Here is a 19511-nt window from a genome sequence, read left to right as displayed (position 1 = left end):
AAGTTTTGTTGGAAATGTATATTAAAGCTAGGTGCACCTAATAAGTTGTTGCAGTGGTGGTGATGCAATGACATTAGTATGTGTGCATGTGTGCAGCTCAATGAGGAATGCTGTATCGTGTGTGGCGTGTATAGCAGCATAAGTATAACTGCAATTCAACACTATGATGGTTAGTGTCATTATAATTCTGCGCCAGGGACGGTACTGTAAGTGTGACTGCAATTCAGCATTCGGGATGATACAGTTAGTTTGAGTGCAATTCTGAACCAGGGACAGCACTGTTAGTGTGACTGCAATTCAGCACCAGGGACGGCACTGTTTGTGTGACTGCAATTCAGCACCAGGGACGGTACTGTTAGTGTGACTGCAATTCAGCATTCGGGATGGTACAGTTAGTTTTACTGCAATTCAGAACCAGGGACAGCACTGTTTGTGTGACTGCAATTCAGCACCAGGGACGGTACTGTTAGAAGGACTGCAATTAAGCACCAGGGACGGTACTGTTAGTGTGACTGCAATTCTGCAACAGGGACGGTACTGTTAGTGAGACTGTAATTCAGCACCAGGGACGCTACTGTTAGTGTGACTGCAATTCAGCACCAGGGACGGTATTGTTAGTGTGACTGCAATTCAGCACAAGGGACAGCATTGTTGGTGTGACTGCAATTCAGCACCAGGGACGGTACTCTTAGTGTGATTGCAATTCGGGGGCGATACTGTTAGTGTGACAGCAATTCAGCACCAGGGACGGTATTGTAAGTGTGACTGCAATTCAGCACCAGGGACGGTACTGTTAGTGTGACTGCAATTCAGCACCAGGGACGGTATTGTAAGTGTGACTGCAATTCAGCACCAGGGACGGTATTGTAAGTGTGACTGCAATTCAGCAAAAGGGACGGTACTGTTAGTGTGACTGCAATTCGGCAACAGGGACGGTACTGTTAGTGTGACTGCAATTCAGCATCAGGGACGGCACTGTTAGTGTGACTGCAATTCGGCAACAGGGACGGTACTGTTAGTGTGACTGCAATTCAGCACCGGGGACGCTGAAGCCTCTTTCTATTGTGATGACAGACGAAGCTAACGTTTCAGTTGTGATGTTTATTGAAACGGTTCTCTTTGAATGCAAGAATTGGCGGAAATGTTACATGTTACCACTTTGTGTTAATGTTTTTCTTATAGATAGTAAACATCATGATGATAGTGCAATAATACTGTAGCATTACATTTAAATCATATTTTGAAAATTCAGGTGAGCAGCCATTATTTGTGCACAGGTACTAAAGAATGAAAGTAAACTGTTTCAGGCTTCTGTGAACAATAACAAAATCAGATGGCTCCAATATCTGTCTATGGAAAAAATAGCATTCACAAAAATTGCGTTTTACATCTTTATATGGCACAGATGTACACTATGAATCATTTACAGCCATTTATGTAACAAAAACATCTATACAATACAAAAAAAAAATATTTACATACGGATGATTGAAGGAAGATGTCAACAGTCAGCAGTCTTTCACTGCCTACAAAACAGCAGGTAATTTTACATCATATCATTTACATGTGCTTTGCAAACCTGTGGCCATGGTATGCTCATGAAGCTCACTTATAATTACATCCTTTTGCAAATACATTTTTGCATCTTAAGGAGGCAAACAATCCAAAATTACAAAATGTTTTACATCTTATATCTATATGGCAACAACTGTGTCCCATGATTACAGGGGATCTAAGATAGGTCCAGGAAAGATTATCTTCCTCCAAAGCTGGAGTAGCAACTTCAGAGTTGCCGCATTTACATTTACACACCTGGCACTATAGGATGCTACTTTGGTCAATGTATCAGTCTGAATACCAGTATATGCTATGCATACAAAGCATATAATCTCAATTTTTCACATTTGAGCAGAAATTAAGGGAATAGGACTGTTCTGGCAAAAACAACTGTCCTAACAGAAACAATTCTTCACTGTACAAACTGGTCAAATTAATCAAAGTACTTCATCTCATCCACTGTTGCCCATTGACCTCTACAGATCTGCAGAGGTCAGAGCCGGGATGCCGCAGGCCTGCAGGAAGTTGCGGCGGGTTTCCTCCCAGAAACTGGACTCCACCAACTCCAGCTTGAACTTGGCAGCTTTCTCGAACTCTGAGTTGCTGTACTTGAGGATGTCGATGGTTTTGCTCGCCCATCTCTTTGCATCTCCTGCAATATCGGAGTCGTTCACGGTCGTCTTCACGATGACGTGCCTGTGTTCTGGCTGGATCAGGTCGCTGATCATGTCTGCCAGGCAGGTCTGTGCTGCGAGGTCAGGACCTTTCCGTTTCTCAACTTTCCTCACCCTGCCGATGGCCAGCAGGAGCTTCTGCTGTCTCCAAGATCAAAATGTGGTGGCCAGGAACATCTCGGATGGCTTCAGTACACCTCTACTGCTCTGCCGGAATGCCGCAGGCTTGCAGGAAGTTGCAGTGGGATTCCTCCCAGTACTTGGACTCCACGAGCTCCTGCTTGAACCGGGCAGCTTTCTCGAACTCCGAGTCACTGTACTTGAGGATGTCCACGATCTTGCTTGCCCACCTCCGTACGTCTCCCTCAGGATCGGTGTCGTTCACATTTGTCTCCACGATGACGCGTTTGTGGTCCGGGTGGAGCTTCCCCTGTTCGATCAGGTCGAGGATCAAGTCTGCCAGGCCGGTCTTGTCGGAGATGAGGACGGGAATGCCAGCTGCAATGGCCTCAAGGCCGACCAGCCCGAACGGCTCGCAGCGGGACGGCATCAGCACCAGGTGGGCTGTCATCATGTCCTCCAAGATGTCCTCCTGTGTTCCGTACGGCAGGAGGGTGGGGTTCAGTTTGCCACTCTTCAGGTTGTCCTCCAAGATCTTCTTGCTTGTCTCGAAGTCATCCTCGCTGATACCGCGCACGCGCAACCGGACGTTCCTGACTTCCTTTGCTACTTCACCCATGGACTGTGCTATGAGGTCATGACCTTTCAGCTTCTCCACCTTCCTCACCCTGCCGATGGAGAGGACGACCTTCTGCTGTCCCCCAGGTCGAACTGTGGTGGCCAGGAACATCTCGGATGGCTTCGGGAGGAAGATGTAGTGGCTCTGTGGTTTCTTCTCTCCCCTGTACATGTTGTCACAGTGTTCGAAGATCCGCTTGCCCACAGAGAAGGCTGCCTTTACGTTGTTGATTTTATCAAGCATATCCTTCTCTTTCTCCCAAGCCTTCATGGCCTTCCGCCCTCCCTTGTAGTACTCTGTATCCTCTGGTATGACGTGGGTGATCGTCACGAGGTCTGCATGTGGATAGCGTTGATCCCAGATGTTTCGTGCCGCCGTATCTGTGATGTCGGCGTGGCCGATGATGCAGGTGACGTCCTGTGGGAGATTCGGGAAGTGGACACTGTGGTACTTAGTTAGCCAGTCTAGCGTTGGCACAGACTCTTCGTCTTGTTGAACTGGCTGTATCAGTTGGACGCCGTCTCTGTCTGCTGTCTCCTGGTCTCGTTTTGGCACACGCAGGGCAGTGTTGTACACGACTGCATTGGTTGCGGTCAGGGTTTGGACCATCTGGCTGTTGATAGTAGAAATCCCCCCCTTGGAAGTCCCATACTCGTCATTGACGAATAGGACTACTGGCGCTTTAAAGCCCTCTGCAAACCACAAAAAACAAAGGGTAAGAAAATTAATGGAAAATACTTTTGCTCCTTTCAAAACCATTGTTCACGCCATCTGGCAAATGGATGAGGGGTCAAGGTCTCGTTCTCATCGTTTACATGGAAAAGCAAATATTGAATGTTAAAACCCAGACTTTCAGTACCTGAAGTAGCAAAATAACATGATTTTGTTCAAATTTTGATACACACATAGATTTCCACCAAGAAGATATTCTTCCTGCAATTCACAAAAAGTATAGTAACCTCACCCTCTTTCTGAGAGGCAGGTCCTTCAGCCCCTGCTGGACCTCTGGGTGGTTGAGTGGCGGAATCTGCTGGCTGAGCACCACCGGTCTCACGTGCTCCTTCTGGGGTAAGGATAGTACCGATTACCGGTTAAGTTGAAAAGGCTTCATAAAAATTCTGAAGAACACTGTGATGAGATGGGACGGGGTCACTGATAAAGATTTAGTTTGGCCCGCTAGTGACCTAGAAAAACTGGAGATAGAGACCAGAGCTTCACTCCAGGGTTGTGAGAGCCAGGAGAAGGTCTAGCCCTGAGTCACTAGTACTGGATTTAGTAGGATTTCATGGATTAAAGAAGTTCAAGAGTACACTTCAGTCTCGCGCCTCCTGACACGTGGTGTCAGAAGTGGGATCATCGCTGACGGCAAAATGTAGGCGAGGACTCACTCAAGAAGAGAGAGAGAAGGAGAGGGAAGCAGAAGAGAGAGAACAGAGAGAGAAGGAGAGGAACTGTGAGTAATTGTGATCAGGATTGAGCTGTCGGGATCAAGTGCAAGTGCATAGGTTTGCATAACCCACGGATATCAGATGTAATTCTATTGGGTTTACGTTCTATATCCTTCAGTCAGACATTAGATGTACATTGGTAAAGTCTTCTAGTATGCATTGACGGTATGACTGAGATTTGGGAGGGCAATGCAGCGCACCATGGCGCATCAGTACCTTGGGCACTGGATTCAGTTTGCACGCCTCCAGACCTGGCTTGAGGTTTTGATGTGTCAGGATGGTGGCCATCAGTCCTCTTACTGTCCCCTGACAAGCATGAATGAACATTAAACATAAACAAACATGTAATCACAATTGATTCTGGTAAAATTCTCAGGACATAACATCAGGTATGTAACAGTAAAATATAAACCAAGACATTGGCAGGAATTACCATTGATTTTTGTTGCCACTACCTGCAAAGGAAGTTACTATATACATGTATGTGTACTATGTGTGTTTCCTCACGTATCACATGTTTATATGACATTGAAGTTGGAGATAATAACTAGTTTATACGTCTAACTTAAACTGTGCCCATTGTTTCCATTGAAACCAAATTACAGTGAAATAAAAATTTGTCATTGCAAAAAATCTGAGGGAAATTTTGTCATTCCTAGACTTTTTATACAATCTTCACAAAAAAGCATTACATTTACGAAAGGGCAAAATGTACTCACTGTTGGAGACTCGACCTTCCTAAAAAGAATAAAAACACTCATATATTATGTTATTTGCCAATGGGCAACATAGCATTTCCACAACAATGGCTGCCGTGGGTACAATTTTATCAAAATAATCTTTATAAAGAAGTGTTTGGTATCAAACCGTAAGCTGTCTGCTTTGGTTTTGAACCGCTACATTTTTTGTCTCAAAATACAACCTATTCAGTACTAGTGATATCATCTCTTGGAAGCTCTTACCTCCCGGAACTTGAACTCACATACGGTCCGAGGGGGTCGCTCATGAGCACTCTTGATGATCACATCACCCTTGAGATGTTTCCCGCTTGGCCTGTCCAGGAACATTTGAACGTTCTGTCCGTCTTCTTCGCAACAGAGCTGGGCACGAAGCTCTATTGTCTTGGATTCTTTCTGGCCATTCTGGACACTGACAGCAACTTCAATATCATTCCTATGATAAAGATCGAACATGGCTTTGTTGCTTCCGCACACCTCGAACCCAGGGCGGTACTCTTCTTTCTCAACAGCCTTATCTCTACAGACGACATGGAAATCCACATCCTCTTCGTGTGACTTGATGTACGCTGAAAACCTACAATCTAAAGTTCTTGACGACAGCACGGATGTCATCAGCTTTCCCACATCGACAAGCGTGGTCCACACCACACATAGGGGACAGAAGGTATGCATAGATATGGACAGTTTGTCCGAATATATCTGGTGTGTGGTTGAAGCTGTGATATCTGCCCAGCCTTCTCCATCAAAATGCTTCAGCAGAACACACTGCATGCCTTCAGAACCAGGAGGCCGCCACGTCTGTAACTCCATGGGTCCATCAGGCTGTGCACCGTGTAGGTTGACGTCAACAGCTGGGGAGAACAGCACATGATCCAGTAGCTCACGTGGGTAGGCGTCCTCACCGAGGGACCAGGGGTAGTCGGAGAGCCAGCTGAAGCCTTCTTCACCCCTTAAGATGCCAGGTATGTCTGCGATGGAGATGCTGACAGCTGTGTCTTGCTGAAGGATCCCTGGTGGTACAACAAGCTTGGCAAAACCGGAAATCTCCATCTCCCCACCCGTTGGTCCCACAAAAGCCTTTGTGGTCTTAACGTAATGTAACTCATTGGGTATTCCTAAAGAATCAAATCAAAAGTACTAAGATTAGATGCATGCAAAAAGCAAACTTTGATTTTTTATGTAAACCACCTGGCTGTCTTCCCAACACTTGTACAGAACTCATTTTTTTGAAAGGATAGATGACTTACGCAAAACAAGAGTGGCTTAGACGAATGACATAATTTGAAGCTAAATTGTCAGGACTGGTAACAACATGCTTCATCTCAGATTAACTACTTGAGCTTGAAATGATACTGAATACATTCTTTATCATGCATTTAGTTAACATGTGGGGACAAACGACAATCGAGGACCAACGTCAGATTGTAGTCTTGGCACTCTTGTTAGTGCATACTCAGCTCAGTTCATTACATGAATAACACATTGTAGTGGCCTGTGACTAGTTGTAAGAATTTGATCGGCAAATTTGAAACCAACCTGGAATGTCTCGCACAAGAGCAGGAAGGCTGATCCCAGCTGCCATCATGTCCTTCTCCAGTTGTGGCATTCCGAGGTCACCTGAAATGGTAAAGATAGTCCTTGAATGTGTTATGTTATGCTACAGAAAAACATGTTTTGAAATACATAATGTATACTCAAGGAGTTTCTGCAGTTTTGAGCATTGTAAAAAAGACTCACAAGAATCATTTACAGCAAAAACAAGACAAAAAATGATTTGAAATCTACCATGCTTATTGATAGTGAATATCTGTCACATGTAAATTCACCTTTGAAAGTACCAGTAAATGGAAATATTCCCATTAACACATCACATGACATAAAGCATGGAAAGATGGATGTGGGAGGGCCGTTACTTACCAGTTGAGATGTATCCACTCTTCACCTTCGCCCTCATCACGTCATGTGGCGTCTCTGTCCCTGCGATTTCCTGTTGACCAATACGCGCTGACCACACCCGCTGAAGTAACCTTACATCTGTTTCATCCAGCTGGTCAAAGATGCTTCCTAACATCTGCTGAAAATCTAAGAGGATCACAAATGATATGTTTGGCATTTATACCCCTTTGATGATTTATGCTTTTGGATATTTTACAGAAATGAAGTGAACATTTTATCAAGATTCTCAAGACTGCATATTGTAAGAATGATGAAGCTTTGCATAATGACACAGAATGTGCTGAGGTAAGTTGTTGCTGTTGCATGTTAAGAATGATTTTTATTTATGTATCAGTATCATAAACTCACCCTTTTCTTCATCCGTCATGACCTGAAAAAATATATATCAAAAGAATCTCATTAGAATTTCATGATCTTGAAGTTTATTTATTCATCTCAAACCGAGTGGGCATCTATGACTTTTAAATTCCAAGGGGGCCCACCATATATACATGTAAACAAGACAAACAACGTGTAACATTCATTCAAAGTTAAGACACCAGTGGACAACATACATGTGTAGTATATGGCACGCGTTGTAAATTGTGGACAAAATGCTTAACCAAATAATTCACATTTAGGGCAAACTATGGTAGGAATTTACAAATAAAGTATAACTTGTACCTTGTTCAAGATTTCGTGCATCCTCTCCTGTGACACTGCCGTCCCATCCATCTCTATCTCCTCACGCACCAGGCTGCACAGCACTGGAGCCCGCTGCTGGAGCACCCGGACCATCCTGTCTCTGGAACCTCGTGGGTACAGCAGGATGGGCAGCAGGAGCTTCCCGTTCCGAACTGGGAACTCGTAGTCGAGGTTTGACCAGTGCTCGTGATGTAGGGTCTGGGGAGTGATGACTAGGAGAACCATCCTGTTGTTTGTGTTGAGCAGAAGTTTCACTGTTTTCTCTGTGATGGAGTCAGTAGGCTGGATAATCTCTGTGTGACAGGACAGGCCAGATTCAGAAGCGGCTGTCTGGAGAGGCGAGATGAACTCTTCCATGTAGTCATCTGTGTGGAGAATGACAACCTCTTTTCCTGAAATGAAAAAAGAATGATAAATGACTCAAAATTTTTCACAAAGCCTGTAATGAAGGCCATATAGAGGGGCCATATATGAGAGAATATACAATCCCACCCTCAACAGAAAAGGGGGGCTACGCATGGAACTTTCCGGCACTTGGGACATAGCACTACCCCCCCCCCCCCCCCCCCCGCCAACAAAACTTTTAGCTCCTGTAACTAAAACAACAGGAGCTAATTGACTCATTTGCATTAACTGTGTCTTAGCCTTGATATCCCTTGAAATCCAATTGTCTTCAGCTTGACTTTGGCTTAGCTTTGTTTTCTTTGGAATCCAAATTGTCTTCAGTCTGAATTGTCTTACAACCTTTCCAATTGGACATCTGAAATTGTCTTCATTCATAGTTAGAGTATAAAAGACCTGACAGTGTTTCTTGCAGGTCACTTCAGTGTCACTGACGAAGGAAAGTGGATTCTTTCCGAAACGTCTGACCGTTTCAAAACCATATCCAGTTGCTTGAGTAACTATTTTTGGCGTGTCTGTAATGAAGGTTTTTTTTGGGGGGAGGGGGGGGGGGTACAATAAAGTTTGGGTGAGGAATAGTTTTATCTGAATTATCATCAAACCTTATTGGCTTCCATTCTACTCTTGATTATGATTATTCTACTCTATGATTGAGCTTAGGTTGAGATAAAATTAAATTAGCACTTGCAGAAAATGTGTCCATGATCAATAATAACACACCTCGTTCTTCCCTCAAGAAGCAATCTGCAAATTCTGGACAGCACATCTCCACCGCAGCTCCCAGTAGGCAACGGTTCTCTACTAGCCTCACTAGGTTGTTGACCCGATCTTTCGGCGTCAGTTGGCTCCTAGTACTGTCACACTGGTCCAGTGACAACCCTCTCCCCAGCTCCATCGTGTCCAACACTGGGCCAATCGTTCGCATGTTGCTGGGGTCCCCCGTTGGCTGAAGTATCACTGGGCCGTCTCCTCCTGAGTTTTCTGTGCAATTTAGATTTCAGAAATCATTCTAAATTGAAAGAGTGACGCCATAGGAACAAATGCCTAACAGTCGTACAGATACAAAGGAGGTGCATTGGGCTCGATATATATAATTAAGGTGTAATGCTTTAAGCAAAGTTTTCATGTAATTGTCATAATCATAAAAAGTAGGAACAAGTTTAGTTCCTAACAAATTATGCCCTGTACAATGTGTAATCTGATAAGTGGAATTACCTGTTCGATGAGCTTGCGAGATACCAGTCATCCAAACCTTGCGAAACTCAGATGGTACTCTGAAAAGAAAACGGTGCATGGAATCAGTTACTCTACGTTATTTTCAACTTCCAAATGTATCCTGCTGAAGATGTTAGTTTCCATTGCTTTCTCATCACTTTTGATTTAGACTATTAGTAATCAATATGCATCTGATTCAGCACTTGGAAATTCTGCTGCAAGTACATGAAATGTATGACCTCAAAGATGAAGCTAAGTTTATCTATGACATAAATCTACACAATAGTCCAAAATTTAATGTAAATTGCCAAAGATGGCGTAGATCAATAGATTGAGTACCTTACTTCATAGATTATGTATCCTTACCCTGAATCCTGTTCCACTGGCCCATCACCTGTTGGCAATGTCTGAAATGCAGGTTCACTTCCTTCCTCTGGTAGTGTAGAACAGAACTTGAGCTTGTACTGGATACAGGGGATCCACTTCTCTTTGATCTCAAACAGGGCGCTACTGAGGAACTTCCTGACGCGCAGACCTTCTGTGAAGACTTTGGAGGACGACAGAAGCTCCACCTTCAAGTAGTGGTTGACTTTGGTGATGACGAATGTTTCCTGCTGTACATCTGTAGGGAAACGGGCACACCCGGCAAACACGTAGGACTCTTTCAGTCCAAACCTGCGTACACACAAGGCTTGTAGACGGCAGAACATGCCGCTGGGTAGAAACTTCTCACTGAACACGAAGTAGAGTGGCTGAGGACAGACATGCATTTTGCGGGGATATAACTTGGCGTTGTCCCTCTTACAGCTTAGGAGCGCAGGCACAAAATAGATCTCATTCTGCTGGGCTTCCTCGCTGGCATCACCTACAGGTGTGGCATTGCAAATGAGATAGAACTTCTCCATGAGTGCCTTCAGGAAGGACTTGTATCGGAGCAGAAATGGTTTTTCCAGTTCTTCGTCCTTCTTCTCCCAGATTCTTGTTAGCAACTCGTCACTGAGGACCCCTTCCTGTTCCAGTCTCTCCCACATTTTGCTCAGGTCCGGGCCTCTCTGTTGTTTCTTCTTTTTCAGAATCTTTGACAGTAACCAACTCATCCACTTATTCCTTGGTTTCGTCTTTCTGCCATGCTGATATGGAGGAACTGTGATGATGGTCTTAAAGGCATCAATCATCACCTGTGGCTGCAGGGTGACGTCATCACGGAGACTGGGCTCGTCAAAGAAGATGATGTCACCTCGATCGTGGAAGAAGGTGAGAACCATGGCGAGGGTGTGCCTGTCTGTGATGCTGATGTCAGGATCTCGGGCGAGTTCCACTACTTCTTGGAACGTGCAAAACGGATCAGCCTCTTTCCTCTTTGTCTTCAGTCTGGAGTTGAGATGAAGCCATGAGATGGGGATTTCCTCGCCCATGTGCGGCAGTTCTCTTGCTACCTGTCGTATGTAGTCACGAATCTTGTCAACTGCTGCATCCTCAGTTGTGTTGTCCACTGCAAATATCTTTGACATGACCAGCTTGCCTGCCGCCTTCCTCTTGATGTGGCTCCGTATCTCTTCCTTATATTTGTCAATGTATTCCTGTAGAATGCCGACATAGTTGTTTGCAAATATACTAATCTTAACATTATGTTCATCATATAAGTCTTTAAACAGTCACCTTAACTTTGAGTTGCACTGTGAGTACATTAGCATTATGGAACAATAAATAGACTAATTAGATTCATATATGGTTGAATTATTTGCTATTCGGTTGTTTGGCAGTCTACTCCACAATGAACCACAAAGTGTTGTGTTCCCCTGCGGATCAAATGAGAAAAGCTACAGCAAAGAGACTATTTTGTAGGAAACAAAAATAACCACACCTTAGAGACCATGTCTTTGTGCGTGAGGACAATGATGACGGGAGGCTGTTTTTTGTGTTGCTGTGTGTGAGAGTGAACTGAGTTGAGCCAGTGGTCCAGGTAGTCTGTAGAAAGACACTTCTCATTAATTAGAATATAAGCATTGTAACAGTTATAAAAATGTATATGTCTGAGTTCTCTAAGTTATGAACCATTGAAAGGGTTGCATTGCTAGTTCTTCTTGGTCTTATCATTAGCATTTTTTAATAAACACAGAAGTGTGCAGAATCATATTATCTGCGAAGCAAGAACTATTTCGAGACCTGGTGGAACATACCTCCTCCTGTTCTCAGGTTGTCCACAGATGCCATGTAGTCCTGATCTGGTACAGGGTCCGACAGTTTCTGCAGCAGAGACATGACAAGGATGTAGACTCCCTGGGGGGTGATGAAGCAGTGGTGGGTCCCGTAGTAAGTGGCCTGGCCGCCGAAATCCCAGAAGGACAGACGCGGATTTGTGGCAGTGCCAAGCTCTTCCTGAGTAATACCCGCCTTCAGCATTCTCTCTCCAGATTCAAGCAGGTTGTCTGGAATGACATCGGTCTTCTGTTTCTCTGGCATGACTTTCGACAGGTCGTCTTTGATGTTAGTCTGTTGCTGGCTTGGTGAGTCAGATAGAGGTTGTCCCTGATGCTCATGGCTTGGTGAGTCTGGTTGAGGTTGTCCCTGAAGCTCTTGGCTTGGTGAGTCAGATAGAGGTTGTCCCTGATGCTCTTGGCTTGGTGAGTCTGGTTGAGGTTGTCCCTGAAGCTCTTGGCTTGGTGAGTCAGATAGAGGTTGTCCCTGATGCTCTTGGCTTGGTGAGTCTGGTTGAGGTTGTCCCTGATGCTCTTGGCTTGGTGAGTCAGATAGAGGTTGTCCCTGATGCTCTTGGCTTGGTGAGTCTGGTTGAGGTTGTCCCTGATGCTCTTGGCTTGGTGAGTCTGGTTGAGGTTGTCCCTGATGCTCATGGCTTGGTGAGTCTGGTTCAGGTTGTCCCTGATGCTCTTGGCTTGGTGAGTCAGATAGAGGTTGTCCCTGATGCTCTTGGCTTGGTGAGTCTGATTGAGGTTGTCCCTGATGCTCTTGGCTTGGTGAGTCAGATAGAGGTTGTCCCTGATGCTCTTGGCTTGGTGAGTCTGGTTGAGGTTGTCCCTGATGCTCTTGGCTTGGTGAGTCTGGTGGAGGTTGTCCCTGATGCTCATGGCTTGGTGAGTCTGGTTGAGGTTGTCCCTGATGCTCTTGGCTTGGTGAGTCTGGTTGAGGTTGTCCCTGATGCTCTTGGCTTGGTGAGTCTGGTTGAGGTTGTCCCTGATTATCCAGGCTTGGTGAGTCTGGCATAGTTTGTTCCTCAAGACCCATTTCCTGCCCTGTATAGAGTGCAGCACTGTGAGTGGGAGCTAATATTGACGTAATGAAAGGCAGAATGAAGGAATGCTTAAAAAAAACTGTTGGTATCTTGATTCATTCTGCACCAAATTTTTGGCTAACAAAGTGAAATTCAACATAACTGCCATTAAGTAGTTTTCAAATCAAAATTTTGTTAAAAATACAAATCTCTAGATCCTCTAACTGCATTCAGATTCTGGAGTTTAGAATACTAGAATATATTGATTATTTTGCATTAATTCCGGCACAATTTCTTTCCAGTATCGTGCAATTTTGGGAGAATTGCCTTAGTTTATAAAATGTACATCTTATTTTAGCACCCCTAGTGGCCTGTTATTTCCCTTCACAAGAAAGCACCCACTATCTTTTGTCAGTGTCTTGTTATCTAGTTGCTTGAGTAAATGCTTTTTGACGTATAAAACAGAAGCTTTCAATTCTAGATGGTGAGACAAAAGCAACACTCTTTACCAAATCAACATATTAATTTATCACCTGTTGAGGTCTCTGTCGGTAGCAATGGTCCTGCTAATTCATCTATCTCCTCTGTAGAGTGAAAGGAAGTGGAATAGAATCAATTCTTGAATCATCCAAAACATTCATGAACAAGACAGATGATAAAGAAAATACAGAAAGAAGAGTAACAGAAAAATGAAAAGTCATCAGCATGCTTTTCAAACCTGGTGACTTCTTCCATGTCTTGGTTTGGACATCAGAAATGATGTGGATTCCATCCGTGATGGGTTCCTCCTCATCCTTCCTGACTGTTTCTCCCATCAGCCTCTTGATAAAGCAGCTCTTGCCTGACCTGAACTGCCCCACCACCGGAACCCTTGTGCTGTGGACAGTCAGGAACCCCTGGTCTCTGGCTTGAGAATAAAGTCTTGCCATCTCTGGTCCCCGCAGCAGGACCTCAATGGGCACGTCAGGGTCACCTGGACAATAGAGCATGTGCATTCTACTTTACAACTTGATTGATGATAGTCATCAAAAGCTTTGTGAACTACCCATACTTGTAGTTATAACTTCTTCCATGAGACGCTCAGACATAATTACTGGACTGATACTATATTGGTGTGAATGATATCATATTTAACTGAACTGAATTGTTTTCTCCTTCTATCAGTCATGCTGGCATGTGGTATTTTGCAGCAGTAGTATTTAGCATACAACACAAACTTTAAGCCAATTTCCAAAAGGAACCATAATTGTTGTGATTAACAACAAATAGTCACTGTTGCAGTACCTGTGATACTGCAGGACTGCAGAAAGGTTAACATTGTTAGTTTTTGTTGTATATTAGTAGGATATTATAGAATATTCAATAAATCTCTATTGCATTTTGTATGCTCTAGAACCTGTGAGTATCGTTACATGTATTTTGCCTATTGACAAATAGAAGAATACCTGATACATCCTCAATCCCTAGATCTTCATCCTCTCTAAACAGCAGGTCACTGGAGTCTTTGATCATTTCGGCGGCATGCGGGTTTACCTCATCCATGGCATCCTTAAACTTGCGACTTGCAGGGGCACCTTTTCTTCCTATCATGTCAAGCAGTTCCCTTGCCTTGTCTTGGGGTGATTGTTTTGCCCTAATGACATCACACTCCTTGGCAGTCAGGGTGTCACATGCCTGTAGGTGGTCTAGGATTGGCTCCACATCTCTCAAGGCCTGGACCAGCTCTGGGCGGTTCATAGTGAGCGGATCCTCATCCTCTCTACACGTCAACAGTTCTGCAACATGCAGGTTGACCTCTCTCAAGACTTCCTTAAATACATCTCTTGCGCTTTTGTGTTTTGTATGCATGATGTCCAACAGTTCCCTTGCCTTGTCTCGGGGTGTTTCCTTTGCCCTGATACGCTCGTATTCCTCATCGCTGAGAATGTCACGTGACAGGAGATGGTTCAGGACGTCCCCCATGACGGACGATGACGTCAGGTCCCGGATCAGCTTTGTGCGATTCCTGATGAGCGGGTCCTCATCCTCGCTACACAGCAGGTCACTGGCGTTTCCTTGGACCATCTCAGCAGCATGCGGGATGATCTGTTTCAAAACAGCCTTGAAGTCAGCTTTGAAGTCACGTTTTTTCGGTGTAAGATAGCTATTTATCTCAGGAATTAGTAACAAAAGTTTTGCCCCCCTAGCGGCTAGCTTTGGGATGGCAGGAGTATTTTTGTCAAAAACTTCTGAAGCAATATAAATCCCTTATTAAGCCTGCAGCTGGTTTGCTTCCTTTCACCCTTTGCAGCCATTAACCTGACAGTAGCTAAGGCCCACGGGTCCCTGACCCCCACGCGTGGGCGGTACCATTTAGCACTTCCCAGTTAGCAAAATGGGTAGGGCTTGTTGGTAAAAAGGACTTTGTCATAACTCACGAAGGGAACAACGGATTTTTATGATTTTTGGTTTGTAGGTATCTTAGACAATGTTGTACAAAATGAAACACTGATTATGCAAAATATGTGTACATTTGCATAATTAATGAGAATATTCTATCATAGCAGTTTTTTCTATCTATCTCTTGTCCCGGACGTGATATGGTCTTGACATTTGGGTGATAGCTAGCTTTAAGTGTCATGACAAAGTGGGGCAAGTTTCAGCCCCCTAACATTTAATTTCTAAACTGCAAAGGCATTTTTGTTGAGACATTCCAAAGAGGATAACTGCAGAAAGGATTGATGGATAGCTTAGGCAAATATATTCATAATGATATACATTTTATGCAAATGAGGACTTAATTTGCATAATTAAAGAGGAAATTGTATAATTCCATTATTTTCAATAACAACTACGGAATCCATAAATGTAACATGTTAATTATGATAGGTGGATTATAAGCAGATACCAAGTATGGTAATGAGGAACTTACTTTACTTTATATCAAAATTGCAAAACCTCTTATGATTAATGATGGGAATTTAATAATTGTGACATATGTACGTTAGTAACAACACCATGCATAAATTATGTTAAATGTCAATTGCATGAAATCTACAAAAGCTCTACATATTTCATGGAGGTATGAGGTCGTCAAACTCTAGTTGTAAATTGTTTATTATCACAGTCTTCCCACAAAGCAACAGATCATAGAGTAGCTGGTAGTAAATACATGTAACATTCTGTGCACACTAAAACCACACTATTATCCTACTGCCGGTGATCAGAGTTCACCTGATATGCACCAAATGACTGTACCCTATGGAAAAGTGTTGTGGGCTATTAAGCGATTTACCTTCCAGTGCCGTAGAGTCTCCAGATCCCTTGCATAATCCAAGGGAGTCTTCCCCTCCTGTAAAGTTAACATGAAAGATGCATTTGATATCTTGCTGTTACAAACCAATCTCTCATAGTCTATCCCGACTGAAGCAGGCAACAAATCAGCTTACCAACTAACAAACTTAAGTATTACTAAGCAAAATAACAGCAAATACAGTATCTTGTGAAAGATGTGTGATTGGGTGGAGTAATCTGCAACGCATTGGGTTCACAACTTTCACCACTTCAGTCAGGTGAAAATAAGTACCTATTTTTTGCTAGGGCCGTCCTTCTGATAGGACGTTAAATGGAGGTACCATTTATGAGGAGAGACACACCCCACGTGCGTGCATGTTTAAGAGCCCACCACACCTTTCAAAAAAAGTATAAGGAGCATGCCCCGGTGTGCAATGTTGCAAACCATTCTGTTTGGAGTTGGTGATTCACCAGGATGGAGGCCTGGCGAACATCCCTCTCTTATCTGCCTTATTGTAATTTACGCCATGTATCAACGGATAACGTAACTTCACCAACACTGCAACTTTGCATTTGATAACATGTATTCACGTGTTAGTTTGAAAAAAATATATATCACCTTATCTGTGACTGTGACATCGGCTCCAGCACGAATCAGAAGCTCACAAGTCTCAGTGTGGTGCCAAGAAGCAGCAGCAGCTTTATGGAGGGGAGTGGACTGGTCCTGTACAGGGAGGACAGACATGGTCAGTACTGAGCTGTTCATAACATAACATTGCCAACGCTCAACTTAATAATTTATTCACATTTTACTGAGTTATTGAGTTTAGCTAGATTATCCACGTTGTTTTTGAGTGAGTGTGATTGTTACATGATGCAGTGTTCTTGTGTAGGCTTCAATGTTACGTAATATTACGTCCACAGAGTCCGTGAGGTCTATTTGAAACAAGTAACTAATACCTTATTCTTCACCATAACATCAGCTCCAGAACGAATTAGAAGCTCACAAGTCCCAGTGTGGCCCCGAGCAGCAGCCTTGTGTAAGGGTGTGTCCTGGTCCTGTACAGTGCGGACAGACATGGTATTAGACTCAGTAATAATATTAATGTTAATGACATAACATAGCCAATGCCCAACTTAAGGTCTCATTGATGAGTTTCTTCTTTCCATAGACTTCTATGTTGTAATTCGTGTTTTACATGGTCGCGTTCATAATGAAGCTACATGAAATGTCAGCAGATTTTTCATTCTATGTTGAGCAAATGTACTCTATATAATTGAAAAAATTGCCAATGACTAGAATCCATAGGTTTGTTGTTTATAGCAATTACAAGGTACAATTAGTCAATCCCCGCAAAAGGCACTTTTTCGCTGCTAGTGTACAACCGCACCACTCAGAACCCAGGAATGTGTACCTCCGACTCAGCGCGCGGCTGTCAAACTTTACCTGCTAATTTTTCAGTCACAAGCAGGCTTTCACCAATCTAACTTTTGATATCAGTTCGGCTGGCTAATAGGGAATTTCTCACCGCTAAAAACATGCGTCCATGCAGCCGTTCGGTTTTTGGCTCGGATATCTTTTAGGGTACCCACTCGGAGTAATACATCAATCACATTTTATTGAGTTTAGATTATCCTTGTCTCGTCGTGGCCCCCAGAAGCATCATTATGCAGGTGTTGTGTTGCGTTCCTTGACTCAATGTAGTGCTCTGTTGACTACGATTGATGACCATATGTAGATTTTGATTGTTATGATGCACTGCTCTTGTGCAGTCTTAGATTCAAAGTTACTGCGGAAGAAGATTGCATACATTTGAGATCTTGTTATGTCTATTTCAAAGAAGTTTGTTTCACCTCATTCTGGAACATAACGCCAGCCCCCAAACTTATCAGAAGCTCACAAGTCCCAGTGTCGCCCCTAGCAGCCGCCCGATGCAGGAGTGTGTTCTGGTCCTGTACAGGGAGGACGGGCAGTGTTTAGTTTTTTTAATAAGCAAAGTATTATATAAATAAACAAGGACAGATGATAAACCAAATAGGGACAGAGTTAGTTAATAATAAAATACAACGAATGTTAGCGCCGCCATTGAACAAAAACAGACTTTAAAGTAACAAACATGTTTCTAACACAATGTAATATTCAAATGTTCCTTTAAAGCAAATGTATATCACCCTATCTATGGCTGTGTCAACGTCTGCACCAGAGCGAATCAGAAGCTCACAAGTCCCGGTGTGGCCCCCAGCGGCAGCTTTTTGCAGGGGAGTGGAATGGTGCTGTACAGGGAGGAAGGACATGGTGTTGTTAATAAAAATGTTAACAATGCCCAGCTTTGCATTCAACAAATGAATATATTAAAATGTGAGGTCCATTTGAATTTTTGAAATAAGCTTAGATTTATTTTACCTTATCCAGGGCCATAACATTAGCCCCAGAACGAATCAGAAGCTCACGTGGCCCCTAGCAGCCGTCCAATGCAGGGATGTATCCTGGTCCTGTACAGGTAGTCTCTACCAGACTCCGGGTTGCTGGATAGAGGAGTAAGCCGGCCAGAGGAGTGTAGCCGCAGGTCGCGTACTGTTCCCTGGCCGGCTACACTCCTTACTCCTCTATTTGTGCCATTTCTACCGTTTTCCAGCGACCCAGAGTCTGGTAGAGACTACTGTACAGGGACAGAAATTCATATTTTATGTAATATCCATGTTATTTTTGAGTGTCACTGTTTTCGGTTAAGGCCTCATATGTTTGTTACATGATGCAGTGTTCTTGTGTAGGCTTCAATGTACAATTACAGCAGACAAATATTACGTCCATAGAGTCTTGTGAGGTCTATTTGAAACAAGTAACTAATACCTTATTCTTCACCATAACGTCAGTCCCAGAACGAATCAGGAGCTCACAAATCCCAGTGTGGCCCCCAGCAGCAGCCTTGTGTAAGGGTGTGTCCTGGTACTGTACAGGGAAGACAGGAAGATTAATAAGTAGCTGCAGCGACCACCACACTCGTAATTCAAAATTGCCTCCATGTTCCAAAAATCCCTAAGACACAAAGCTGGAGATATTAGTTGTCGACAATATAAGTCCTGAAAGAGTTGATTTGCACGCGTTTTGCCATCGATTTAAATACCATGTTTGGTCCTATGTCGAGTCGCACTGATAGTGACATAGAGTAATTGATACCGCCGTAAACAAGTGTTGTAACATTCAAGGTCACCAATAATGACGCCAGCAGCTTTAATACATGTCACATGTTCCAAACTAAGCGGCAGCAAAACTAAGCTTGCCAAATAACGGTTTATATTTGTGAAAATGTTTGTTTTTCTTCTGACGCACGGCACCCGGGAAAATGAGGGTGTTTGCTGCGTGTTTACTGTAACAACCTGCGGGTGACCTCGGATGACCCCAAATAGAACGCCCGTTCTGTTCGATCACGCCAGCGTTCTGTTCGATGGAAGATGATTCGTGTTCTAAATCCCCACATAGAAGTCTGGAAATTTTGGGGCCAAATTTTACCATCGTGCAACTTGATAACATGTCCTCAGAGGTTATTGAGTTAATGAGTTTAGATTATCCATGTTGTTTTTGAGTCAGTGTTG

The 19511-nt window shown here is 43.6% G+C and overlaps 1 protein-coding gene across 1 annotated transcript; it reads right to left on the bottom strand.

Moving 5' to 3' along the window:
* Positions 1–2033: 2033 nt before the first annotated feature.
* LOC118416323 lies at positions 2034–18212 on the bottom strand. Its single transcript, XM_035821413.1, has 23 exons — positions 18090–18212; positions 17772–17870; positions 16878–16976; positions 16537–16641; positions 15919–15975; positions 14090–14837; positions 13363–13617; positions 13178–13228; positions 11596–12666; positions 11280–11383; positions 9782–10995; positions 9416–9474; positions 8921–9181; positions 7778–8190; positions 7463–7484; positions 7076–7240; positions 6695–6775; positions 5381–6273; positions 5138–5156; positions 4635–4724; positions 3935–4033; positions 2435–3662; positions 2034–2376 (listed from the first exon to the last, which is right to left on the bottom strand). Exons 1-23 carry the CDS (start codon positions 18210–18212, stop codon positions 2034–2036), a joined length of 7599 nt encoding a protein of 2532 aa, XP_035677306.1.
* Positions 18213–19511: the final 1299 nt, after the last annotated feature.

This window comes from Branchiostoma floridae, chromosome 5 (assembly GCF_000003815.2).
Source record: "Branchiostoma floridae strain S238N-H82 chromosome 5, Bfl_VNyyK, whole genome shotgun sequence".
NCBI lineage: Eukaryota > Metazoa > Chordata > Leptocardii > Amphioxiformes > Branchiostomatidae > Branchiostoma > Branchiostoma floridae.
Note: the sequence above shows the minus strand (reverse complement) of the source record. Positions and strands in the feature narration are given on the sequence as shown.